Source organism: Lemur catta, chromosome 1 (assembly GCF_020740605.2).
Source record: "Lemur catta isolate mLemCat1 chromosome 1, mLemCat1.pri, whole genome shotgun sequence".
NCBI classification, from domain to species: Eukaryota; Metazoa; Chordata; class Mammalia; order Primates; family Lemuridae; genus Lemur; species Lemur catta.
Genome location: NC_059128.1, coordinates 68,490,453 through 68,518,057, shown reverse-complemented (window position 1 = coordinate 68,518,057; position 27,605 = coordinate 68,490,453). Strand labels below are relative to the sequence as shown.

The window sequence follows — 27,605 nt, the reverse complement described above, 5'->3', positions numbered from 1 at the left end:
TATGAGTTGTAAATACTTCTCATTTTCCTTTTTATTTTTTGATAGTTTTAGCATGCACTTAAAAATTAATTTGATATAGTCAATGCTATTAATCTTTACCATATTTACAGACTATAAAGATATTAACTCATGTTTTCTCTTAATAGATGTATAGTTTCTTTTAAGATTTATGTCTTTAATTCATTTAGAAATTGTCCTGTCATATGGCATGATGAATAGATTCAATGTATCTTTTCTCATATCACTATCCAGTTATTCCACCATCACATTAATAGGTCCTTCCTTTTCCCACTGATCTGAGATACTGTCATTATCATATGCTAATTTTCTTATGTGTTGTAATCTACTCATATTTTGTATTTTATTTTTCCTGGAGTAAACATTATTTTAGACCTCTTATCATCCGACTCTCCTTATCTATTAATTGAAGCCACACTTTCACAAACTACATTTTTTCCCCCTTAGAATATTTAATCTTCTACAATGCCCCAAAATGAGCATGTGTTAAGATAGAATGTGTCCTACCCACAAGCATGTTGGGAAAAAAATAAAGGTTGAGAACTTTTGGCTTTGTTAATATATAGGATTTATATAATAATTATAATAGTACTTAATATTTATTGGGTGCTGGATATGTCACAAGTTGTACTATCTGATTTATATCTATTGCCTCATTATCCCTCATAATAACCATATGTAATAAGTGTTATTATCTCCATTTTACAAATATGGAAACTAAAACTTATGAAATTTAAGTAATGTACCCACAATTATAATTAATAGGGAGTAAATAGAGTTAAACCTAACGTTTTTTTTTTTTTCACTGTAAAGCCTGTGCATTTAAAAGTAAACTGCGGAAAATGACATAGATCCAAGAGATACACCTTGTGCCAAGAAGAGTGGATGAATATAAATTCTTTTTACTGCTTATGGGGAGTTTTCATATACCACAGGATGTCAAGTGCCTACAGCAAATTTCACATTGGCAGATTTATTCTTTCTATCACTCCTAGTAATGCACTCATGGGTTATGGGTTGCTATGGTGGTAGGAGATGAATCATACACCATTGCAATGAGAAGAGTTTATTTTTTAAACTTCTTAAAAGTAGACATATATATCACCCTATCACTAAATATATTTTTGAGTTAGGCATGTGGCAGTTTTTTTTTCTTGAAGTTTTTAAAGAAAATGAGCCAAATAAATTTTTTTTATTTCAGCTTATTATGGGGGTACAAAAGCTCAGGTTATATATATTGCCCATGTCCCGCCCATCCCCCTGAGTCAGAGCCTCAAGCGTGTACGTTCCCCAGAGAGTGCGCCTGGCACTCACCATGTAGTCATACCTCCATCCCCTCCCCCCACCCCCCACCTCCCCGAGTCAGCACCTTCAAGCATGACCATTCCCCAGACGGTGCGCAATGCACTCATCATGTAGGCATACACCCATCCCCTCCCCCCACCCCCCGCCTCAGTCTGATATCCAGTTGGTATCATTCCCCAATGTGCATTTAGGTGATGATCAGGGAAACCAATTTTCTGGTGAGTACACGTGATGCTTGTTTTTCCATTCTTGGGATACTTCACTTAACATAATGGGTTCCAACTCTCTCCAGGAGAACCAAAGAGATGTCATATCACCGTTATTTCTTATAGCTGAGTAATACTCCATAGTATACATATACCACAATTTACTAATCCATTTGTGAATTGATGGGCATTTGGGTTGTTTCCACATCTTTGCAATTGTGAATTGTGCTGCTATAAACATTCGGGTGCAGGTGTCTTTTTTATAGAATGACTTTGTTCTTCTGGGTAGATGCCCAATAATGGGATTGCTGGATCGAATGGTAGGTCTACTTGAATCTGTTTAACGTATCTCCATATTGTTTTCCCTAGGGGGTTGCACTAGTTTACAGTCCCAGGTGTCTTTCACTGCAGCCTAGCGCAAACTCTCTCCCACCCTTTGCAGTCTGCCCACAGAGCTCTGGGGTCCAAAATGCCTCCCGCTGTTGTCTCCTCTCTCCACAGAGCCCCACGTCTCCTGTGGTGATTCTGCACCAGCTTCAGGCAGATCCCTAATTGAGTGGGTGTGGAGGTCAGTGGGGAAACAGGCCGCTTTCCTGTGGGGCTGAATACACCTCACTCACTGGTGAGGCGGGTATAGCCGTCCCACACTCCCCTCTCTATTGTCCGTCCTGCACTCTCCAGATTTTCACGATCTGATTTCCCGTTCACCTCAGTCTTTTCTTGCTCTCTGTGTCCCACGCTGATTCTCCATGGATTCACACTGCTGTTCTTGTAGGGGAGCAATCCTCTAGTGTTGTGGCAGACTGAGATCCATGCCTTCCTCTCCAGGAGCACGAATCCAGGAGGTCACCACCACTCTGCCATCTTTCTATCCCAAATAAATTTTTTTTTAATGTGTAAAAAGGATAAGATTTTATTTAAAAATATTTCATACAGGCTGTATTAGAAAAGCATTTTTTTTTTTAATTTTTAAACTTCAGAATATTATGGGAGTATGAACATTTTGGTTACATATAATGCCTTTGCCTCACCCAAGCCAGGGTATAAGCATGCCCTTCTCCCATACAGTGCGCTCCACATCCATTAGTTGTGAGTTTAACCACCCCCACCACCTGCCTCCCACCTGACTGGCAACCAATGAATATTACTTCCATGTGAGCACCTTAGTGTTGATGTGTTAGTACCAGGTCGATGGCAAGAACATGTGGTGCTTGTTTTTCCATTCTTGTGATACCTCACTTCAAAGGATAGGCTCAAGGTCTATCCAGGAGAATATAAGAGGTGCTAGTCCACCATTGTTTTTCGTAGTTAAATAATATTCCATGTTATACATATACTACATTTTATTAATCCACTCATGTATTGATGGGCACTTGGGTTGTTTCCACATCTTTGCAGTTGTAAATTGTGCTGCCATAAACATTTGAGTGCAGATGTCTTTGTTATACAATGTCTTTTTTTTTCCTTTGGGTAGATGCCTAGTAGTGGTATTGCTGGATCAAATGGTATTTCTATTTTTACCTCTTTCAGATATCTCCAAAAACTATTATAGACATAGGCCTAGGCAAAGAATTTATGAAGAAGACCCCCCAGAGCAATTACAGCAGCAACAAAAATAAATAAATGGGACCTGATCAAATTAAACAGCTTCTGCACTTCCAAGGAAACTATGATTACAGCAAATAGACAACCTACAGAATGGGAGAAAATATTTGCATGTTACACATCTGTTAAAGGGCTGATAACAAGAATCTATATAGAACTTAAGAAAATTAAGAAGAAAAAAATCAAACAAAAAGTGGGCAAAGGACATGAACTGAAATTTTTCAAAAGAAGAGAGAATAATGGCCAGCAAACATAAAAAGGTGTTCAACATCTCTAATCATTAGGGAAAAGCAAATGAAAACCCAATGAGATATCATCTAACTCCAGCAAGAATGGCTTTTATCAAAAATTCCCCAAACAACAAATGCTGGCGTGGATGTGGAGAGATAGGAACACTTACACACTGTTGGTGGAGCCAAATAAAATTTTAAAAAATTTTATAAGCCAGCTAGTAGAAACTTATTTCTTCTTTTAAACACAAGATCACCCAAGAAGGCACAGATGTAGACAAGTACTAACATATTTATGCCTTTCATTGTTCTGAGAAGTGAGGTAATATTTTGAAAGCATGGCATTAACTTTGCATCCATATCCAAAAGCGTAACATATAACATTGTTGAAAGACAAAGTGAGGCAGTATATGTGAAAGCTCTTTGACACTTACTAAGTTATATGAGAATGGAAGGTACAGTTTTCATGAGCTTTACTAGTTTATGAACTTCACTATATGTCACTATCTCAGATTAATCTCATAGTTATATAAGATCTAAGACTTTACACCAGAATTCACATCCCATTGTCTCAGCCATCTCATTGCAGTTTTCATGTCTTTGTTCCTCAGTGTGTATATAATTGGGTTCAAGAGAGGGGTGACCACAGAATAAAACACAGCAAGAAATTTATCTAATGACTTGATGGGGAATGGCCAGGCATAAATAAAGATACATGGTCCAAAGAACAAAAGAACCACTGTGATGTGAGCAGTCAAAGTGGACAGAGCCTTGGACGACCTACCTGAAGGGTGATACTGGATGGTCATTAGGATAATAGTGTAGGAGATGATTAGGAGAACAAAAGAGCACACAGTGAGCACACCACTGTTAGCAATGATCATGATTTCTAGCCTGTAGGTGTCTGTACAGGTGAGTCTGATTACCCTAGGAAGGTCACAATAAAAGCTGTCAACCTCATTGGGGCCACAGAAGGGTAAGTGCACTGCAAAGGCCAACTGGCTTACTGAGTGGAGGAAGCCAGTTCCCCATGCAGCAGCCGCAATGCCAACACATACGTTGCCTCGCATAATTGTAGTGTAGCGTAGGGGTTTACAGATTGCTACATATCTGTCAAAAGCCATGGCTATGAGGATCACTAACTCACTTCCACCAAAAAAGTGAAGGAAAAATATCTGAGCAAGGCAGCCCTTGAAAGAGATGACTTTGCGTTGACTGAAGAAGTCAGTAATCATCTTGGGGGCTGTGACTGAAGACAGACAGAGATCAATGAGTGACAGGTTGGCTAGCAGGAAGTACATGGGGGAGTGAAGGTGGGAGTCGGAAATCACTGTTATGACAATGAGAAGGTTTCCAAACACAATTCCGCCATAGAACACACAAAACAACACAAATAGGAAAATCTGGAGTTCCCAAGAATCTGAGAGTCCCAGTAAAATGAACTCAGACACCATAGAGTGATATGTTTTACTCAATGATTCATTCCAGGAAATAGTCTCTGCAGTTGCCTTGGAGAAGAGAATGAGAAGGAAATCAGAATTATTATATTCAAATTCGAAGCCTCATTTTGTAACATTCTTCTCACTCTAATAATGACTTTCTATGGTTCATTACATAAAGGCTTTCAGAATTCAACAACCTGAACTCGTAATTTCATCCCACACTACTTTCTTGGCTATGCTTTATAGTTCAGTTACCCCAGTCTTCTCAGTGTCTCCACTCATGTTAGGCTTATTCCTAATCAAATGCTATCCTGTCTGCCAGATTAAGTCTATACTATAATCCTATATTTAATCTCCTTTTTCTATGAACTTCAAGACGGTTTATATTCTGTAGCATGTGTCTTATGTCATTTGGTGATATTAACATTAGGAGAAAAAGAGATGTGCCAAAATGAAAGATTAAAAATGAAAAGAATAAGAAATTAAACTTCAGAAATATAAGATTGAAAAAGTGAGAGAGGATAAAAGAATGGGAATTCAAAGGTAGAGTGAGAAAAACCCAACAAACTTTACACGAGAGAAAGTGTGAAGGAGTTAATAGGGGTTAAAATTGGAAAGGGATTCTGGAATGGCTTGTAAGTGATTTGTTTTATTATTGACACAATAAAGACCTATTGAGGAATTATAAACAATTGGTTAATAAATTAACTCTGGCCACAATGTGAATTAGAAGAGGGGAGTGTGGAAATAAAGCCAAGTGATTGTTTTAAGCTCAACAATAGGTAATGACTGAAAGTTGTGGTTGTGTGAACAGGAAAGGGGTGAGTGAAGATTTGTGAGGGACCATCAAACAACACATTATAGTGGTTAAGATGTGAGCTTGTGTGCCAGGAAGCCTAGGTTCAAACCCTGGGTTCACTATGTAGCTGGATGACCATGGACAAGTCACTTAAATGGCTTGAATCTTATGGCCACATCTGGAAAAGATGAGTGATAATTGTACCACTTCATAGGAGTGCTGTGAGGATTGGATGTAACCATGTATAAAAATTTTTTAGCACATAGTATGTGGTCAATATATAGTAGCCATCATTAAGGTAGTAATAACAGAAAATTTATCAGCAAGGTGTGGAAGATTAAAAAATATTACAATGTTTTTATTCTGAGTAATTAGCATTTGATGGCTTTAACTTTGATAATAATTATAACAAGTGCTAGCATAAAATATGTAATGCACAGATCACTTTTAGGAGCAGGAATAAATTAGGAAGGAGGTAAAGAATTGTGATAATTGTTTAGACATGTGGAGGTATTTGTGGAACATAGTTGTTGGTTGCTAGTAGTTAGGAGAGAGATTGAACAGTAACTGTTGGACATGAGTGGAGAGAGTCATTTCAATGGTGCATTGAGGAGACAATAACTACTGTTTCAAAAAGTTTTACAGTGAAGTGAAGTAGCACATGAAAGGTATTTTGAAGGTGAAGCATAGCCATGAGAATACTTAGTGGATTAGGTGTAAGAGTTAAGGGAAAGTTAAGATGTAAAAGAGAGAAGTGGAAATTGATGGATAATGTCCCATGGGAGACATGAAGGTATACAGAGTTATACTTGCCAAATTTTTTTGAAGAATATTATTTGTTTTGATATTTTCTTATAATCTTTTTTTTTGTTTTCTGAGACAGAGTCTCGCCTCTGCCCGGGCTAGAGTGCCGTGGCGTCAGCCTAGCTCACAGCAACCTCCAACTCCTGGGCTTAAGGGATCCTACTGCCTCAGCCTCCCACATAGGTGGGATTATAGACATGTGCCACCATGTCTGGCTAATTTTTTCTATATCTTTCTATTTTTAGTAGAGACAGGGTCTTGCTCTTGCTCAGGCTGGTCTCAAACTCCTGACCTCAAGCGATCCTCCCGCCTCGGCCTCCCAAAGTGCTAGGATTACAGGCATGAGCCACCGCACCCGGCCTGTTTTGACATTTTCTTAATTGTAGTTATTCCATAGCCCTTGGAAATTATACTTTTCTCTTCATTACCTTGAACCTCATTCCTTAGGCCTACTCACCCTAAACACCACATTACTGTTTTCAAAATCCTGTAAAAATTTAGTGGTTCTAAATTTCTTTCCAAGAATAAAGAGAAGTGTAATAGTGAAATAAGCCATGAACACTCACTTTAATTCCCTTCTGCTTAATCAGCTATAAATATAATGATACTAATCATTAAAAATTCAGAGGATAGGATTATTATTGTGAGATAATTTCTGATATGACTGGCTGAGATGTTTCTTTAGAATCAAAGTATGTAATAGAATAGACCTTAGATATTTCGTGTTATAAAACCATTTCATTTCACTGATAGACAAGGACAAACTTGAAGTTACATCTCCATAGGAAATGTATCAAGAATGATGATTAACCCAAGGGTTATTCTCATCTGTAGCAAAAAGACTTTCTATCAAGGTAGCAAGTAAGAATTTAGGAATGCTACACTTCAGCAAAAGGAATTTCTTGCTCACTTAATTAAGACATCTCATATCCTGAGTTTATACTGCTGAGGGGAGAGTGGTAATATAGGATCCTCAGCTACAGGGAATTCTTCACCACCACAGTCCTTTCAAAGCTCTTTTCTAACTCTTTAAAATTCTTCAATAAGTTTTAGAAGAATTGTTATTGATTCTAGGTTGAACATTAAGTTTAGGTTTATTAAAGGAGTTCTCCAGAATCTTACACACTTGTAGCAACCATGCAGAGCCAGCCACAATTGAAAAAGAAAATCCTTCCCCATGCCCTAGTGTAAGCTTGGAATTCAACCATCAGAATTTTATATGCTTTCCTTAAACACCTTTTACCCCTCTTTAAAGAAAAATACCCTTGTCTCTGTAGTCTCACTGAGGTGGAAGTCAGGAACTTGGGTTCTAGCACAAATTCACTATGTGATCTTGGGCATGTCACTCAAAAAGTCTGTGGGTCTCAGTTTTTCTGTTTTTTAAAAAATGAGTTCACTCCGTCAAAAACTCTCAAAACTTCCACAATTCTAAAAATATGGTTTGGACTTTTATGTGAAAGAAATATTCAAAACCAGGTTTCATTGGATTACAAAAAGGAGGGGAAAAGGTGGGCAAGAAAGCAATGCATTTGGGGAAAGATGGGGAAAAAGACCACTAAATAAAGAGGAAAGAATAAATTAACCCAGAAGAGTCGGGCAAAGGATTTGACAATTGTTGCCAGTGTAACTCGTTAACAAGGGTTATCCTTACAAGCATTATTAATATTAATTCTTCTGAGTATTTAAGCCAACTCTATAGGATCCGTCCATTTGCCCTGAAGATAAACACATAATTGAATTCTTCTGAATGGATTCCTAGCAGTAGAAGCATCTCATTGTCAATGAAGTGCTACAGTTTGGTTAGTTCTACGAATATATTTTAGTTTCATCATTCCACCTACCTTCTTCATAACTGGAAGAGATTACAGCTATGCAGAGACAGAGGAGTACAGATTTCCTTTTTATTTGTACTCTCTCAAAGCATAAAATTTTCAAGAGAACAATATTTATGTGAGTTGTTCTCCTTGGTAAACCACTTGGTTAATTAAGAGCCCTTTATGAAAGTGACTAGGTGAAGAGATCTGGGAATAGTCAGCCCGAGCTTTGAGTACTAACTATTATAGTCTCCCATGTTTTCCCTTGGCTATTTAGAGGAAACACACAGAATCTTCTTGAGTTAATGAATATTGCCGCAGTTTCTTGGCCCATTTAGATATTTTTAGTGTCTCACTGAGTCTAAAGGTGATTTTAAAAGAATTATAGTAAAACAAATAAGATAAAGTTGTAAAATTAAAATCCAAATAGGTTAATAAGATAGTAAATAATACTTAGATTTTATAAAAAAGAGGATAGCTTAGAAGTTTGATGAACAGTTTGTGGAGAAAATATAGGAAAAATACTTTAACCAATAATAAAAAATATGTCAAGTATCATGTCTTATAATGTCATTTTATTTTGTAGCTTCAATTACCATGCAGTAGTTAAAAATGAGCTGATTTACCACAATCAATATTTCTTGAAATACATCCAAATGATGTCTCAGTTTTGTTCTTTGACCACTGGGTTTTCCAGGTTTTATCAGAAAGATGTCAATCACCTTCTTTGTCCTAAACACCTTAGCTTAAGAGCAGGCACATTAAATAAGCTTTTGAGATCTCAGTGGGGTACCCTCCTTTAGGAAATAAGTCCCTTCAAATAGTTTTAGAACTATAGATGCTTTGTTAGAGTGAATCAAGAAATGTTGGAGGAAAGCTGCAAAGGAAATAGCGTTGTGTTGTTAAAAAAGTGGAACATAGATAAATTTTGCATAATACAAAGTGCTAGAGTCAATTTCTAAAATAACGTTGTACAAAATATATTGACAATCAAACTGAAAACAAAAATAGAGTTGTAACATAGTGTCTATTTTCCTATTTATCTAACTTTAAGTACACTTAAAATGAGGATTGTTTCTTCCTTGATTTTAAATCTGCTGGTTTATATAAACCCATATTTTATCCATTGGATCCACGTAATTTCCATAAGAAATATTTATTAATTTCCAGTGATGTCTATTATAAAGAACTGATAGAGATAAATTATATATATGCATATGTATTCATACATAGATATAAAATAAACCACATTATAAGTGAATGTAGATATAGTTGGTAACTATAATTTGGTATGCAGGTTAGATAGAAATATATAACACTTTATTGTTTATGATTAACAAAAATTGCTGCAACTTCATCTGAAATAAAATTCTTAGATTCAATACTGCATTTTCTGAAGATTTCTCAGTTTTTAAGGCAATAATAAAAATGTACACATTCTTTAGTGTTTATGGTGACCATGGGGGTCTTGATGGTTCGTGACATTCATCCTGTGCTCTTATCAAGGAAATCTGTTAGGTTATCTCCCTAGAACTTACAACCTGTCTACTCAGCCTTCTCATTGCCACCTTCATATCTTTGTTCCTTAAAGTATAGATGGCAGGATTTAAGACAGGGGTGACAACAAAATCCACAATGGCAAAAAACTTATCCAATGACTTAGCAGGGAAAGGCCACACATAGAGAAACATGCATGGAGCGAAAAACAAAACCACTACAGTGATGTGAGCTGACAATGTGAAAAATGCTTTGGATAAATCATTTGAAGAATGTTGTCGGACAGTGAGCAGAATAAAGATATATGACACAATTAAGAAAAGGAAGGTGCCCATAGATATGAAGCCACTGTTGGCAGTGACTACAAATTCTAGTCTGTAAGTGTCCATGCATGCAAGTTTAATAACCCGAGGAAAATCACAATAAAAGCTCTCCACAGTATTAGGGCCACAGAAGGGTAAATTTATAACAAAAACAAACTGAGACACAGCATGAATCACCCCAATGACCCAAGCAGCTATTACCAAGAACACGCACATTTTGGAATTCATAATAGTTAGATAGTGGAGAGGCTTGCAGATTGCCGTGTACCGGTCATATGCCATGGCTATGAGCAGCGCCATCTCAACTCCTCCCATAACATGGATAAAGAACATTTGTATCATGCAATTGTGGAAGGAAATGACTTTACAATCAGTGAAAAGATCAGAGATCATCCTAGGAACTGTGGTAGATGAAAGGCCCAAGTCAATGAGTGATAGGTTGGCCAGCAGAAAATACATGGGGGAGTGTAAGCGAGGATCAAAAATCACTGTGAATACAATGAAGAGGTTTCCAAGAATAATTCCCAGATAGAATAAAGAAAAGAGGAGAAAAAGGAAAAACTGCGTTCCCAGGGAGTGTGCAAGTCCCAGTAATACAAATTCAGTTACCACAGAGTCATTTACGTGGCCCATTGACTCAGAAGGAAGGGAAGACTCTGAAGTGACCTGCAAGAAAAGAAGGAAGGAATCAACTTAGAGGCACTGAAAATAATGTGTTAAATGTTAACAAGTTAAAATGGATTATATTAACAAACCTCTCATTTAACTGATAGTAGACTATTTTCAAAAAATGGGAATCCAGTGTATGAAAGATTAATGTAGTATGGACAGAGCTGCACTCAGGCAATGTATTGCTTTAAATGCTCTCATTTGCTCAAATACGTGAACTTAGTAGCAACTTAAGAAGTTAGAAAAGAATACATAAAATAAATGCAAGAAATTTCAGGCAAAAAAGAATAAAGGTTAAAAAATAAAGAAATGTGAAAAGGCATAAAATTGGAAGATTGTATGCAAACATATAAAATGAGTTTCAAAAGAATAAAAAATAGATGACCTTTAAAAATGTAATCAAAGGTAAAAAAATTAAATAAAAATTAGAAATGAGAACATGAATGCATAATAACAGTTAAGACACATCTGAAGGTGCTTCAAACAATCTGCCTCCAACTAACACATGACTCATACTTGAATTTGAATGCTGTAGAGAGACAAAAAGTTGATATTTTCATAACATATGAAAGAGTTCAAACCATTCAATAAAACCTCCAAGCCCTAATAAATAAATGAACAAATAATATGAAGGGAGAATTAAGAAATTTAGGCTATATATATGTGTGTGTGTGTGAATATATACGTTTGTGTGTGTTTTAGAAATTAAAGAAATATGACAAAATGTAATACTATTATTTTCCTATTAAATTAGAAAAAAGTTTTACATTATTATTAACAGTATTGGCAAAGGCTTAGTGAAATAGGCACTTTCATACATTGCTGGAGGAAATAGAGACTGATTTAAACCTTAAAGAAAACATTTTGAAATCATGTATTAAGAATTTTGAATTCATACCTTTTGGTGCAATAATACTCTTTCTGGAATTCTGTTTGTGCAGTTTTCAGCACAAAAATGTTCATCATACTTTATTGACAGTGGTAAAACCTTAAAATAATTTAAATACCAAACATTAGGTTTAAGTATATTATAAGGTATGTACATAATTAACTGTAATACAGTAATAAATATTGATGGAAGGGCTTATAATAGCATTAGAAATACTTTTCTTAGAATATTAAATGTAATAAAGGTAAACAAATTGCATAGTTGCTTTTCGTGTGTGTGCTTTTAAAAGCTCCAAAGCTCTCCTTTTAGATTTTGAGATATCTTTCAGTACACATATTTATATTAGGTTTTTTGATAAAACATTGAATGGCACAGAAAATTGAAGGAAGAATGTTTGAAAACCAGAACTGACTCATAATTATAAGAGGACAAACCAACTGAATAAAGAACTCTACTACTTCCCTCATCCAATCAGCCGTTTTCATAAACTAATAGAATTTTTTTTCATAGAAGAGATTCTCAGGGAGATATAGTTAAATATATAAAGTGTCCTGATGAAACTTCTTGGACTTTGTATAAAAGTATCATAAAATTGAAACTTCTTAGGATATTCCATCCAGGCAGTGTGCAAGGCATCTCTTTTGCTTTAGTTTGGCCGGGGTTGGCCAGGCTAAATGAATCTAGTCATAATGAAATAACTATAAGGAAAACAGATTTTCTGGTGCCCTTATCAAGTTCAGAGTGAATAAAGTTAGTAATGTTTCAGTGGGAATATGAAGCAATGCACCATAAATGGTCAAAGAAATAGAGGTAATAAGGTACAACGGATAAGAAGAATATAAAATTCTTTGGGAAGAATATAGTAGATGGAGACACATAGGTTTTAATCCTTTTCCATTTCCACAATATGCAATTATTTTTTTTGCCTCTCAATCAATTTCTGCATTGTTTCCTACTTTCTCCCACCTACATGTTCTCCTAAATACTCTTTCTAGTATTTTCTCAATGAATTATATACAGACAGTCCCTGACTTGTGATGTCTTGACTTATATATTTTTGACTTTACAATGGTGAGAAAGCAATACACATTCAGTAGAAACTGTACAGTATTCAGTACATTACATGAGATATTTAACACTTTATTATAAAATAGGCTTTGTGTTAGGTGATTTTGCCCAACTATAGGCTAATGTAAGTGTTCTGAGCATATTTAAGGTAGGCTAGACTAAGCTATTATGTTTGGTAGGTTAGGTGTATTAAATGCATTTTCAGCTTATGATGTTTTTAAGTTATGATGGGTTTATTAGGACATAACTCCATAAGTCAAGGAGCATATTTTTTTCTATCTGCATATTTTTTTCTATCTTTTAACACTTTCAATTCATTCATACTACTATTCCTAGACTTCTCACACATATTTAGATATCCAGGTCACAGAGGTGTAAGGACAAAGGATTTGGGAGGTGGGAACTTAATCTGGGAAGCATTATACAGTTAATAAGATCATCCCTGGGGGTTTTCATGGCAGTGACCTTTACTTTGCTGAGCAGAAGGTGTTTGGTGACTTACTAAGCTCAGCATCCAATTCATAAATTTTTATTTATGAAGAAATAAAGTTGAAGCTGAAGAATCATGTTGACTGCTTAAGATAAAATGTTTTATCCTGTTAAACTAAGATACAATATACAAACCAAGCACTCTAGCACTCTCATCATGAAAGTGGAATTTCATCTTAATAAGAGCAATTTTAAAACAATTAAAAGCAATTAAAATTTCTGAATTACTTTGTCAGATTTGGAAACTCCTATTACTATTAGGTTATTACTGCTTAAATGGTGTTTTTCTTGGAGTATGAGTGAGAATTAAGTTTTTCAAAAAGGGAAATCCCAAACTACATGATCTTATTAGTCTAAAGACTCAAAAATTCCATTATAACATGTAATTTTATCTATTCATGACCTTTAATCATTCTAAATTGGAACAATCACAAGCAAAATATGGAACTATGAATGCAATCAATGTGTGGAGGCAGAGTCTAAATCATGGTTAAAGAACAGGCAGTAAAGAACAGCTGAAGAAAAAAGAAGAATGAAGATGAATTGGAAAGAGAGTTAGAGAAAAAAGGAGGGACGAGGAAGAATAAGGAAGAATCCTAAAGGAGAAACAAGGAAGATAAAATGATGATCAGAGAAAGCATTGGTGGAACATTGTACACCTTTGCTTAGGTTACCTGTCATGCTTTAAAGCAATCAATACACATTGATACATTATGAATACCTGAGAGAATGAACTTTGCTTGAGTTTTCACACACTGTTTGTATATATTGTAACCAGAAAACTAAAAAGTAATAGAAAAGCTGTAGCAAAAATAGTCACTGATATAAAGAAAATTAAGAGTTTAAGCATATGAGTGAACAGATGGGACAGTGAGGAATGGTGGGATGCAGTGGGTAGTTGAACACCACTGGTGGTGGTTCAGCTGATAGGTGAGTCATCTCCTAAAAAATTAGGAAGTAACTGATAAAAATATGCCTTTGGCCCCCAGGCAACATTTTATTTACCCTAGTTCTAATATTTATAGTTCTTCATAAGTATAAAATTAAAGTTCGTGAGTGCAGGGAACAATTTTGCTTTTTCCAATGCCATATTACTACAAATACCGTAAAAGAGTGGCTGGCACATAGAAAAAGCTTAAGAAATATTTGATGGATGAATTTTCTAAAAATGGGTAGTAATTGTTCATATCAGAAACAAAATAGTAGTCTCACAAATAAATAGGAAAATTGTGTTTAATAATACTTCTCCACAATCTTGTACTTCCTGATAACCCAGTCATATAAAAAGGAGTATTTAAATACGTGAAGAAGGTCCCACCCATTCTATTAGGAATATCTGAAATTATGGTGTATTAGTATTGAAGAAATCTTGATGCATTGAGAGATCATTTGGAGAAAAAGACCACGTGTTTGGCTTCTCTGCCTTCTTAGGAAACACTGATAACTTCGTGAAGCTCCTGGGAATTCTTCAGAAGCCAAGTCCCCATAAAATTTGTCATCTTTCCTACCGGTGATTTAAAATTTTTCAGTCATTCAGGGTCTGGGGAGACACATTTATAAACAGGATATGTAGACAAGTATTGAACAAAAAGGATTATCAGAATTATAGTTTTGTATTGAAGCAGGAAAGAACTTTGAAATTAATTCATCCAGTACGATCATTCTGCAAGTAGAGAAACAACCCAGTGAGGTTAATGGCATCCAGAGTGCTCATAGCAACACATTCCCAGAGCCAGAGTCAGAAGTCAGACCCCCAAAATCCAGTCCATTGGTCTTCCTCAACAGTGCTTGAAGGTGCAGACCCAGGGAGGTGGGGGGGCGGGGAGGGGATGGAGGTATGACTACATGATGAGTGCCAGGCGCACTGTCTGGAGAATGAGAACGGACGCGCTTGGGACTCTGACTCGGGGGGATGGGCAGGACATGGACAATGTATATGACCTGAACTTATGTACCCCCATGATGAGCTGAAATAAAAAAAAAAAAAAAAACAGTGCTCTACACCTGTTAGTAGAAACAGCCATAAACAAGCTAGAAGTATTTTTGTTTGATAGGATCGCTCTAACCTATTGGAAGGACTCTCTTATTCCTTGAGTTCTTCTTATTTGTTTTAAAGTAAAATTAGCCTTCCCTTCCTAAATGACTATTTCTTCTTTTTCATGGGACATTTCTTTTCCCAATTCCCTTTCTCATTTCTTCAAACAAACTGGCCAGTCTTCAAACAGTTCCATTTCGGAACTCATAGCTGTCAGCTCCTCTATACCACTCCCTGGCATGGGGCTAGAATCATTTTGAATTTGAGCACAGCCCCTCAGCCTGGGCACTGGTTAGAGCCTTCAAATGTGGAGGAAAGTAATACAAAAAGAGAATGAATCGCACCAGAATATTAGAGGTCAAAGCTTGAGATTTACTTTCTCTAGTTTTACACCAGAATCTCATTTTCAAATAGGGTAGGACTAGCTGAGACCAGATGTCTGTTTTGCACAGTGGAAAATGAAGTCTGCATTAAATTAGAGAGCACAAAAGTCAGAAACACCTGAATCTTAAAAAATCTTCACACTGAGGAGACAAATTAAAAATATCAAAGGGAAGTTTTATAAGACACAATACAGTGCAATGATTGAAATTTGAAAATGAAAGGGAGATGATGTGCAATAAAAGGACAAAAGTATTTCAGAAAGGAGAAAATCTTGGACACAAATATTTTGTAGAAGGGCAGAAATTGAAAGGGAGTGTAGAGCAATAGAAAGAAGGAAGCAATCATGACAGGGGCAGTTTTGTAATTAAAAGCATCTCTCTTACCTGTCTGCTCAGTCATAGAATGTGCATTTTTAGAAGGAGAAACTCAGATAGCTTAGTCTTCAGTTCTGTAAATAGTAACCCTGAAAACAAAGCTATATATAGGATTCTTCATCATGGGAAAGAAGCTAATTAGCTGCACAGGAGAGTGACCCACTGATGCTGTTGGATGGCCAATAAGCAGCCCATTTTTAATTTCTCTTGGGGACCAAATCTTTGAGTCACGTGGGTTTCCCCAGGAGAGAAATATCAAAAGAACTGCCTGGTGATGAAACAAAAGGAAAGAGGAAGATTTTGAGGTATTATATTGGCTAGTATAAAATAATCTCTAGGGTGGATAATTTTAGAGTATGAATTGCTGGGAATGATTGAGTTGAGGGAGTGAAAATATATTCAGACATACCTTCACTTTTGAAGAAATCTAGAACCTCTGATCTGTAAATACAGTGCCTATAATTGACAACAGGGGAATAAATGGCTCTTCCTCCTGTTTACCTCTGGATGCCTACTTGTGTTCCCAAACGTTAGGGTGTTGGGGATGAAGGTCTCCTTGAAAGCTTTTGACCTTTATCCCTCCTGAGTTGACTGAATACAATTAAAACTTGCAGTTTATTGAGTCAATTTGTTCAGGGATCTTGAGAAAACATAAAGGAAAAAACAAAACAAAACGAAAAAACCAAAGGGAGTTATTTGTAACAGGAGTATGTTTACCTGAGGGGAGGTAGTCATTCAGAAAGATCTGTGTTGAGCCACTGAGACAAGTTTGGTAATCTCACTGAGAAGCCTGGCTTCATCATTGATGTGCAGACATAGAGACTCTAATCTTGAGGTTATCATGGAGGCTGAGAAGTGGCAGCGCTGCTACCTTGGTTTAAAATTGTATTGGTTTAGAGCTGCATTTCATTTTCTCTTGCTCAGAAATGAAGGAAGTGATTTTCTTTAGAACAGAAGTAGAATGAGAAGTGTTGGTTGATACAATATGAATTTTTGAAAAATAGTGACATTCTAAAAATTTATAAGCAAGATAAAAACTGGAGGATAATGTGGGCAGAAATATTAAAAAAATAAGGATGCCTGGTCAGCTACACAAATCATTGTGTGCATAAGATGAGGTAAAACAGTTTAAGTGCTTAGGAGATGAGAGGGAAATTTCTCCTGCTGCTCCCATAGTGGTCTCTTCTGCAATACAGTGAGCAATACAAAGCCCTAAAAATCATTCTCCAATGAAAAGGTGCTCCTGTCTTGATGTGTCTTTGTTCTAAGTGGGAGACCGAGGTACCAGGCAGAACAGCATATTAAGATGAATGAGGGAGAATCTAGGCAGAAACAAAGTCCTAGGGAGTTGGCCAGCCAGGTAGAGAGCATGCTATGGTTTGAGGGTTCTCTCCTGGGGCATGGATCATGGGTTTGTTTGGCAGCAGATGTCTTCTGGGACAAGAGAGGAGCTGAGGTTTTTAATGTAGGGTTCATGAGACCTGGGAGTACCAGAGCGGGCTGAGATAAATAATTTACAGGCTGCTTCAGCTGAGATTGACTGAAGATTTGAATTAGCCTAAACCTGCAAAAGGAACCCATCCATGGATTTCACCGCAGAGACTTGGAGAAGACGGAGGCACAAGAAAGTAATTGAGAAAAGAGAATAAAAAGAGAAAGAAGTTCTTTAATAATTTGACCTTTGATTGAATGTAAGAAGAAAGTTGAAGCACAATTCAATAAATTATTCACATTGCAAATTTTTTACTCTTTGTTAGGTTTATGATGTGATGGCAGTGAGCATGACAGACACAGTCCTGCTCACATGGAACTTAAAATGCAATGAGGAAGACTTACATTGAATAAGAAATTATGAGTGTGATTAATGTTACAAAAGTGGTAATAGGTAGTGCTAGAGTAATATATAGAGGAAGGAGCTCTTCTGGACTCAGGCACATCCAGGGAAGCTTCCCTGGTAAAATGATGAAACTGAGAGCTGAAGAATGACATTAATAGGCAAAGCATGAAGGATAAAAGTTTCATACAGAATGATCAGCCAGTGCAAAGCCCCAAAGATGAGAGAATTTGTTTTTAGGCAAGTAAAAGAAAACCAAATTGGTTCTGGAATTGCAGGGAGGGACGGGTGTATCCTACATACAGAAGGCCAGCAATAACTTAATATACACGGAAGAGTATCACATAATTATATTCTACTAAACTCAAATGTTCCCCAGGTGGATTTTCTTTTTTTTTATTTCAGCATATTATGGGGGTACAAAAGTTTAGGTTACATATATTGCGCTTGGCCCCTCTCGCCCCCCAATCAGAGCTTCAAGCGTGTCCATCCCCTAGACAGTGCGCATCGCACTCATTATGTATGTATACACCCATCCCCTCCCCCCCAACATCTGCCTGACACCCAGTGAATGTTATTCCTAAATGTGCTCTTAGGTGATGATCAGTGAAACCAATTTGATGGTGAGTACATGTGGTGCTTATTTTTCCATTCTTGGGATACTTCACTTAGTAGAATGGGTTCCAGCTCTAGCCAGGAAAATACAAGAGGTGCTATATCACCATTGTTTCTTATAGCTGAGTGGTACTCCATGGTATACATATACCACATTTTACTAATCCACTCATGTATCGATGGGCACTTGGGTTGTTTCCACATCTTTGCAACTGTGAATTGTGCTGCTATAAACATTCGAGTGCAGATGTCATTTTTATAGAATGTCTTTTGTTGTTTTGGGTAGATGCCCAGTAATGGGATTGCTGGATTGAATGGTAGGTCTACTTGTATCTGTTTAAGGTATCTCCATATTGCTTTCCACAGAGGTTGCACTAGTTTGCAGTCCCACTGGCAGTATATGAGTGTTCCTATCTCTCGGCATCCACGCCAACATTTATTGTTTTGGGACTTTTCGATAAGGACCATTCTCACTGGAGATAAGTGATATCTCATTGTGGTTTTGATTTGCATTTCCCTGATGATTAGAGATGTTGAGCATTTTTTCATATGTTTGTTAGCCATTAGTCTATCTTCTTTTGAAAAGTTTCTGTTCATGTCCTTTGCCCACTTTTTGATAGGGTTGTTTGATTTTTTCTTGCTGATTTTCCTGAGTTCTATAGAGATTCTAGTTTATGAGCGCTTTATCGGACGTGTAGCACGTGAAAATTTTTTCCTATTCTGTAGGTTGTCTGTTTGCTCTTGTGACAGTTTCTTTGGCTGTGCAGAAGCTTTTTAGTTTAATCAGTTGCTATTTATTTATTTTTGTTGTTGCTGTGATTGCCTTTGGGGTCTTCTTCATAAATTCTTTGCCTAGTCCAATGTCTATAAGAGTTTTTCCCACATTTTCTTCTAGAATTCTAATAGTTTCACACCTTAGGTTTAACAATGAACACTTTTGTAAGCTATTATGAGAATACCCATTTCACCACATCCTAATGCAAATCATTTTGATATTTGATGATAGTCAACAATGACATTTTGTTTAAGGTTACATAAATTTAATTACCAGTTACAGATATATGATATGTATGTCATTTAAATTGTTAAATGGTGTGCTTATTAATATAATGACTTATAATATTATTCATATTTATTTAACATCATATATGAAGCACACATTTTATTTCAACTTTTCTTTTGCCTTTAGTTTTTGAAAATCTATATTTAATTTAGTAAAATCTAATCTTTCTTTTAAGATTTCTGCTTTTGCTTCCTTGATTAAAGTTGCATATTTTAGGTTACAATTATATAAATTTAGTCTATATTTTTACAAGTTATTTTATGGTGTAATTTAAAAATATTTTCATCTAATTTATTTTAGAATGTACGTATCCAAATTTCTGTGTATAAAAAATCTAATTTTTTGTTTTTTATTCAAAACCTTAATTATTTGTTCACAGTATATGGGTTTATTCACCTATGTTTTGAGAATACATCTTTATTATAAGACAAAGCTTAGCTCTCTTTCTGGGCTTTCTTTTTTTTTTATTTTTATTTATTTTATTTTATTTTTGAGACAGAGTCTCACTCTGTTGCCCAGGCTAGAGTGCTGTGGCGTCAGCCTAGCTCACAGCAACCTCAAACCCCTGGGCTCAAGCAATCCTCTTGCCTCAGCCTCCCGAGTAGCTGGGACTACAGGCATGTGCCACCATGCACAGCTAATTTTTTCTGTATATATTTTTAGTTGTCAATATAATTTCTTTCTATTTTTAGTAGAGATGGGGTCTGGCTCTTGCTCAGGCTGGTATCGAACTCCTGACTTCGAGTGATCCACCTGCCTCGGCCTCCCAGAGTGTTAGGATTACAGGTGTCAGCCACGGCGTCCGGCCTGGGCTTTCTTTATTATTCTAACTGTTGTTTCTTTATTGTTAATCATTTAAGGAACCATTGATTTATGTACATTCAATAGCACAGACAACCTACCTCAACTCCTTCCTAATTGAAAATTGATTAGTTTCTGAATCCGATATGTCACTTATTTTACCATTGCATTCTATATGGTTTAACTTTTCCATTTTTCGTGTTTAAGAAAAGCAAAAACAGCAATCAACCTATCACTTTTCTGGGAGTTGTCAAATGAATTTGGTATAGGATATTTGTTCTCACAATTAGTTTCTCTGTGTGGGTCAGTTTTCTAATTTCTGCACAACTGTGGATTGTCACTTAAAATGGGTACTGATTAATTATACAGAAGTCAGCTTAAGATGTGGTATAATTTCTCCATTAGCCATAAAAAAGCAAGAAGAAATACATGATGCTTCTTATTTATGTTTCTTATCTTACTGTCTATTCTAAGAACAGTGTTAAATAGTAGAGTTGAGAACCTTGCTCAGCTACTTCAGTGCTTGCACAATGGGCTCATGAATGAAGTAGTTATAAATGGCAAATATAAAGCCTTTGCATGGGTTAATCAGCATGTTCTCTTATAATTAAGGCAGTTCTAGCTACAGCTACTGTTGAATGTTTTACCTTTCAGAAGCATATCTGGATGCTCAACCCTTGAAACGGTTTCATCTGTCAAGGCATTCAAGTGGCAACTTGATGGCAAGCTTTTTACAGTGGACCCTTTCCACATGGGAAGAACAGCAATTTGTTCTTACTGGGATAAATATGTATTCCAGCTATGGCTTTGACTCTCATGCCTTGGCCATTAAATTATCCAAAGATGAATAGAATATCTAATGTCCTTCATAACATACCTTAGGACAAAGGAATATACTTTACAGCAAAGAAAGTATAACAATGGGCACATGACTAAGTGTCCATCCACTAGTGCTGTACCATACTGTATCAAACAGAAGCTACCAGTCTAATAGAACATGAAAAGAGCCTTTTAAGGCTGCAAGAAAAGAGCCTTTTAAGGCTCCAATTTGGAGATGTCACTCTGCATAGTTGGCACTATGTGTTTTAATGTGATACTCTGAACCAATGAACATTGTAAGGTATCGAGTCCCAGAGTACATACGTATGGAAACCAAGGGTGGATGTTGAGAGTGGTTCCTTTCACCATCACTTTCTTGGGGAATTTGAATTTCCTGGATCTGCAACTTTAAGCTCTGCTGGCGTGAGGTGAATGCTTCTTCTGATACATACAAGAAGCATTCCAATAAACCTAAAGTTTTAGTGGCTCCATAGTCATTTTGATTTCCTTGTGTTTTTAGGTCACCAAAGAAGGAAGTTACTATAATGGCAGGAATATAATTGACCTTTATTATTGCGAAGCAATAGAATTGCTGCTATGCTTGTATCAATCATGTTGATGATAATAACTGTAAACGGACAACTGCAGCAATTACAGCCTGACAGGAGCGTGGTAATCAAGGTTCTTGGCAAGAGACCAAGACCAGCAGAGGTGCTGACTAACCATGGGGAGAATCTAGAATGGGTTGTAAAAGATGATGGTGATGAATGTCATTCTAGGAACAAGTGTAACGGCAGGATGCATTGACACTTGTTCCATTAACACTCATGAGTTTGAAGAGTCGATGAAGGAGTGAAGTCACGTAGAGAATAAATGCCTCTAAGCATGGAAAGATATGGACTCTATCTAATGTTCCTGGTTCTTCACACATACCCCCTCTGCATCTAATATTCCCAAGAATTTGGACTGTTTAATACTGTAAATTCCTGAGACTCTCTGCCTGAGGACTTTTCTTTGAAGATCAAAAGTGCTTAACCCTTCATGTGGAAAAGCCTGGAATTGCTATAGAGCTAATGCCCCAGAGGAGCTCTAGCCCAATAAGGAAATACACAGCTACCTTGCCTCTCAAGTGGGACAAATATGAATCACAGAATTTATACAGTCTCTTAGAAGGCCACAGCAGGATTGTGCCCAGTTGCCCACGGCAGTAAGATGCAGATTAATGCACTCTCTATTGGCATTCTTCTTTTTCCTGGCTCATTTCCACATTTCCAAACCAGTGTCTTCTAGAATTCCCTTCAAAATGAACTACTTGCACTGAGATTTTGTCTCTGGGACTTCATTTAACTAATAAAGCTACTACATGTTCATATATGACAATCCGATGTGGAGATTCTTTACATTCAGTACAACAAATTTATAGGTTATTCTTAGACCTTACAAATAGCAGAAACAATGTTATTATATCCTTTTATTTGCAAAATAACCAAAGTTTCAAGATTATTAAAATGCACTTTGGTAGACCATGCTGTTCTCTGTAAGAATATCCATTCTTTGCTTGATGGATTCACATTTTTCATGACGATAATGGCAATGGCCTCACATTCTGAAGATGAAGTGGTGGCAGATTTAGGATGGCAGATGATGAGCTTGTTCTGGATATGTTAAATCTGAGGTGCCTAAGGGGAGATAAGCCAACCTGTAGTTGGATGTTTAGTTTTAAAGTGTCACAAAGAGATGTGGTCAACAAAATCTGGAGTAAGGTCTCTTTTTGTGCAATCTTTTTATTGCTACCCTTATATCTTTCTTCCTTAATGTGTAAATGACAGGATTTAAGACAGGGGTTAGGGCAAAGTCAACGATGAACAGATTTTTATCAACTGATGGTGGGGGAGAAGGCCAGACATAGAGAACTATGCATGGAGTAAAAAACAAAAAAACCACAGTGATGTGAGCTGACAAAGTGACAAATGCCTTGGATAAGTCTCCTGAAGAACGTTTCCAGACAGTGATCAAAATGAAAGCATAGGAAAGGATTAGCAGGATGAAGGTGCCCAGGCTCATAAACCCACTGTTGGCAGCAACGATGAACTGAAACTTGGCTCCGTCTGTGCATGCAAGTCTTATGATCTTGGGAAAGTCACAATAAAAGCTGTCTACTTTATTAGGGCCACAAAAAGGCAAGTTTATAACAAAAGCAAATTGAGACATAGCATGGATCACCCCAGTTACCCAGCCAGTGATCACAAATGAAACACACATTTTAGGGTTCATGATTTTCAAGTAGTGGAGAGGCTTACAGATTGCTACACACCTATCAAATGCCATGGCTATGAGCAGCACCATCTCCACTCCTCCCACGATATGGATGAAGCATATCTGTGTCATACAACTTTGGAAAGAAATTACACTGTATTCATTTAAAAGGTCTGTGATTATCTTGGGGATTGTGGTAGAGGAAAGGCCCACGTCAATGAGGGACAGGTTAGCCAGGAGGAAGTACATAGGGGACTGTAAGTGAGAATCAAAGATTACCAAAAACATGATGACAAGGTTTCCCAGGATGACCCCTAAATAGAGCAAAGAACATATCAAGATGAGAAAAAGTTTTTTTTCTCTAGAACAAGAAATGGCCAATAACATAAGCTCAGTGACCTCAGAGTCATTTAGTCCACCCATTGACTGGGACAGAAGAGTTGATATTCAAGTGACCTGAGGATAAAAATTAAAAGGAATAAATATCATTAGAACAAATATAGATTACCTATTTGCCCTGCTAATTAAGTTAGATATAATTAGGGGTAAAAAAAAGAATATGGAAGAAATAAGGCTAGTAACAAATTTATCATATGAAGGGATTCTTGAGAAAAAGAATGTGACTATAAATTTTGCACATAGACCCAAAAGGGGTACTTCAATTTTCCTCCGATAATTTCTTTTCCTTTCTCTAAACAATTTCTGCATCATTTCCCTTACCACTTCCCTAGGTGTTCTCCCACCAAAATAAATGCTGTCTTTTCTGCCATACCACTATTAATACTTTCATATTAATTGTATATTCGTTTATCAGCACCTGTCTTAGGCCATTCATATTCTCTTATTTCACTAGATTTATAAAGAGTACCAGGATGGCTGGGTGTGGTGGCTCATGCTTGTAATCCTAGCACTCTGGGAGGCTGAGGTGGGTGGATCACTCGAGGTCAGGAGTTCGATACCAGCCTGAGCAAGAGCGAGACCCCATCTCTACTAAAAATAGAAAGAAATTAGCCGGCTAACTAAAAATATATAGAAAAAAAATTAGCCGGGCCTGGTGGCACATGCATGTAGTCCCAGCTACTCGGGAGACTGAGGCAGAAGGATGGCTTGAGCCCAGGAGTTTGAGGTTGCTGTGAGCTAAGCTAACGCCATGGCACTCTAGCCTGGTCAACAGAGTGAGACTCTGTCTCAAAAAAAAAAAAAAAAAAATACAGTGCCAGGTCAAAAGTGCTGGAATATATCCCATCACTCCTTACCTTGAGTTTTTAAAACTTAAATTGAACTCAGGTACACAGGACCTGAAAATAATACTCGGTTCATGACACAATATTATCTCTGGTCCATGACCATTTTTAAAAATAATAAATGGATTAATTAGTGGGCAATTAAAAATAAATTATTGAATATCCAATGATAAAGAACAGTAAATATAACAATTATAATTAATCAAAGATATCAACTGATAATTAATCAATGATAATAATCATGGATAGCATTTATTGAGTGTCTCCTACGTTCAGGGCATCGAGTTAAGCACACATTATCTCTTCTAAATCTCCTAATGACTCTGTAGATAGGTTCAGTTTTATTTTCTCTCAGAAAATGAGGAAACATAGAAACTGAGCCTCAGAAAAATGAAATGGCAAAGCTGGGACTTTTATCCAGGCGGTAAAACTTCTCAATGCAAGTTCGCATGCTTCTAACCATGGCACTGTGCTCTTCAAGGCCAGCACCTCCAAGTATACACTAGATTTCCCCAAGGATCTTAATGTATCAATTAACTTTTCTCCCTCATCTTCAACTTTTCACTTCCCTTGAGCTGTTGCACGTAGAATCTCTGTTATCAAAAATCAAATCTATCAGGAGTGGATTTCCTGTTCTGATTTTCTCTTTTTCTCTCAAACTCTTAACATGTAAGTTTATCTTATACATTTCCTTTATTGGATAACCCAAAATAAACTAGCTTCAACTACAGAAAATCATTTTAGAGAATTTTTGAGGGATATGACACACAATTTTCCACATATAAAAATATCACATACAATAATGACTTTTCAGTCATTATCTTAATTACTTATTCTCTAAATTCGGTACTTTGTTTTTAAAAATTGGCTGTTATACATATTGCTGATCCCAAGGTCTTTTTCATGCCCACTTCCTACTAATAGAACACCTGTCTGTGTATTTGGTAGAGATCGCCCAGTTTGGAGGGAAAATAGCCCCTATTCTAGCCCCAGAGTATAAGATGCTAATCTAATTTTACTTGTACACGGATTTGCTTATAAAGGGCATGGAATCTAGATATGATTAGTGAATGTAGAACAATGTGAAAAGTTTTCTTTCCCAGATTAAAATAAAAAGCTTTCTTTGGAGAAGGCTCTTTTCTTGACCTTTTTATTCCTGCATTCTGGATTAATGTGATGCCTAAAAGTGCTGCAACCTTTAGGTTGAGCTTTGAGAGATGATCTTACTCTCTTATTTAAAACTTTAGGTTTTATCGGAAAGAATATTTGAAATTTAAAGGATATCACATAAAACCTCTCATGAACTGAACATTATTTACTATATTTTTTAGTATATTTCTGCCTTTGCATATGCTCTTGCCTGTTTTATTCTTGGTCATTACAAAGTGGAACCATCATTGGCTTTAAGGCCCAATAGACTTTGGTTGCCATCCCACTCTGCCACTTTAGAGCTATGTAAATGTGAGCTGGCTGCTAAATGATACTGATAATGTTTATTTGTCCATTAAATGCGAGAAGTATAACTTCTCTTGATTCTATGAGTACTTGAGATAACATAGGCAACATTCTTACACAAATGTTACTTTCCTTTCTTTTATTCTTTAAGACATGGATCAAATATCACCTCCTCTGAAATATTTATTGAGGACCCCAAGCAGGGTAAATAACTTCTCTCTATGAACTATTTTTATATCCTTTACATTTTTATAATATAGTATGTTATAATTTCTTGTATGTGTCTTCTTCATTTTCTACTATGATCTCTTTGAGAAAAGGTGCTTTTAGTGAATTTGTATACCCCAATACTTAGCACAATTTCTAGCACAATGTATACACTAATATATAGTCTCATTAACATTAATAGTAGGAAGTTCCAAAAGACATATTGAACAAAATAAATGTCTAAGAAGCCCTTTTGGGGGATTTGGTGGAGAGTAAATCTCCACCAATTGACTTCGGGAATTCAACTAACTTATATCTGCACACCGATAAGGGAACACAAACCAATCTGGAATTCAGGGACTGCCCTGTTTTATGATTGTCCTCTCAGAGTGACCTCAGCATTTCACGTTCCCAACTAGATCCTAAATTTAATGAAATAAAACTAGAGAAAGATTTTTTTTCTGCCTTGAACAACATGTGTAGAGGCACTACAGAGTATCTAACAATTTTCTGAAATTACAGTTGAGTAACTAACTTAAAGTATTTTATGTAAATATTGCAGAACAGGAAAATGTCACCAGATATTTGGAAAGACTCAGCAATTCAAAATGATTGTGTAATTTTTATCATCAGATCCCCTAAGAAAAGTAATTTGCTATATGAATAAAGAAGAGAATTTTTAAATATATTTGAACTTATGACACAAGATTTTTTTTGATAAAACATGAATAAATAAAAAACTTAAGATAAAATAACATGGAAATATGTATACAACACTTCATTAAGTTAAAAAAGACACTATAAATTTAAAGTAAATGTATATGGAAATATTTTGACTTTATGCCACAATGTCTCTAGGTTGTGGAATTTTTAGATGATTTTATATTTTTTCTAAATATGCATTCATATTTTCTATATTTTTACAAAGAATATTTATAGGTTTTTTAATTTTAAAAGAAATTTTAAAATTAGAGGAAATAGGAAAATGACATGAATAATTTCATAAACAGCAGCATAGTGTAGTGGCTTAGAGCACAGATTCCAGGGCCAGACTACCTGGGTTCGACTCTCCATCGCCTCGATTTATGAGTTATATGTCCTTGGGTGAGTTGCTTCACTTCTCTGTCCCTCAATTTGTTCATCTGTAAAATAGGGACAATAATAGTACTTTCCTCATAGTGTTGTTTTGAGAATTAAATGAGTTAATAGATGGAAAACATGAGAGCATGGCCTGGCACATGATAAGTACTCAACAAGTCTTTTCTTAAAAAATAATTATGATTTTTAAAACATGGTCATTCAATTCTGTCCAAACATAGAGATAGCTTGGTCTGCCAGATTGTGCTCAGCTGAAATAGCC

At 36.2% G+C, this 27,605-nt stretch overlaps 3 protein-coding genes across 3 annotated transcripts; all 3 read right to left on the bottom strand.

Moving 5' to 3' along the window:
* Positions 1-3,816: 3,816 nt before the first annotated feature.
* On the bottom strand, positions 3,817-4,869 carry LOC123640727 (olfactory receptor 4F4). The gene has a single exon (XM_045555292.1). It carries the CDS (start codon positions 4,816-4,818, stop codon positions 3,901-3,903), a length of 918 nt encoding a protein of 305 aa, XP_045411248.1. The 5' UTR covers positions 4,819-4,869; the 3' UTR covers positions 3,817-3,900.
* A 4,868-nt stretch (positions 4,870-9,737) lies between these two features.
* Positions 9,738-10,676, bottom strand: LOC123632615 (olfactory receptor 4F6-like). Its single transcript, XM_045543167.1, has one exon. The coding sequence runs from the start codon at positions 10,674-10,676 to the stop codon at positions 9,738-9,740; it is 939 nt and encodes a 312-aa protein (XP_045399123.1).
* A 12,150-nt stretch (positions 10,677-22,826) lies between these two features.
* On the bottom strand, positions 22,827-23,762 carry LOC123632561 (olfactory receptor 4F15-like). The gene has a single exon (XM_045543039.1). The coding sequence runs from the start codon at positions 23,760-23,762 to the stop codon at positions 22,827-22,829; it is 936 nt and encodes a 311-aa protein (XP_045398995.1).
* Between the last annotated feature and the right edge of the window lie 3,843 nt (positions 23,763-27,605).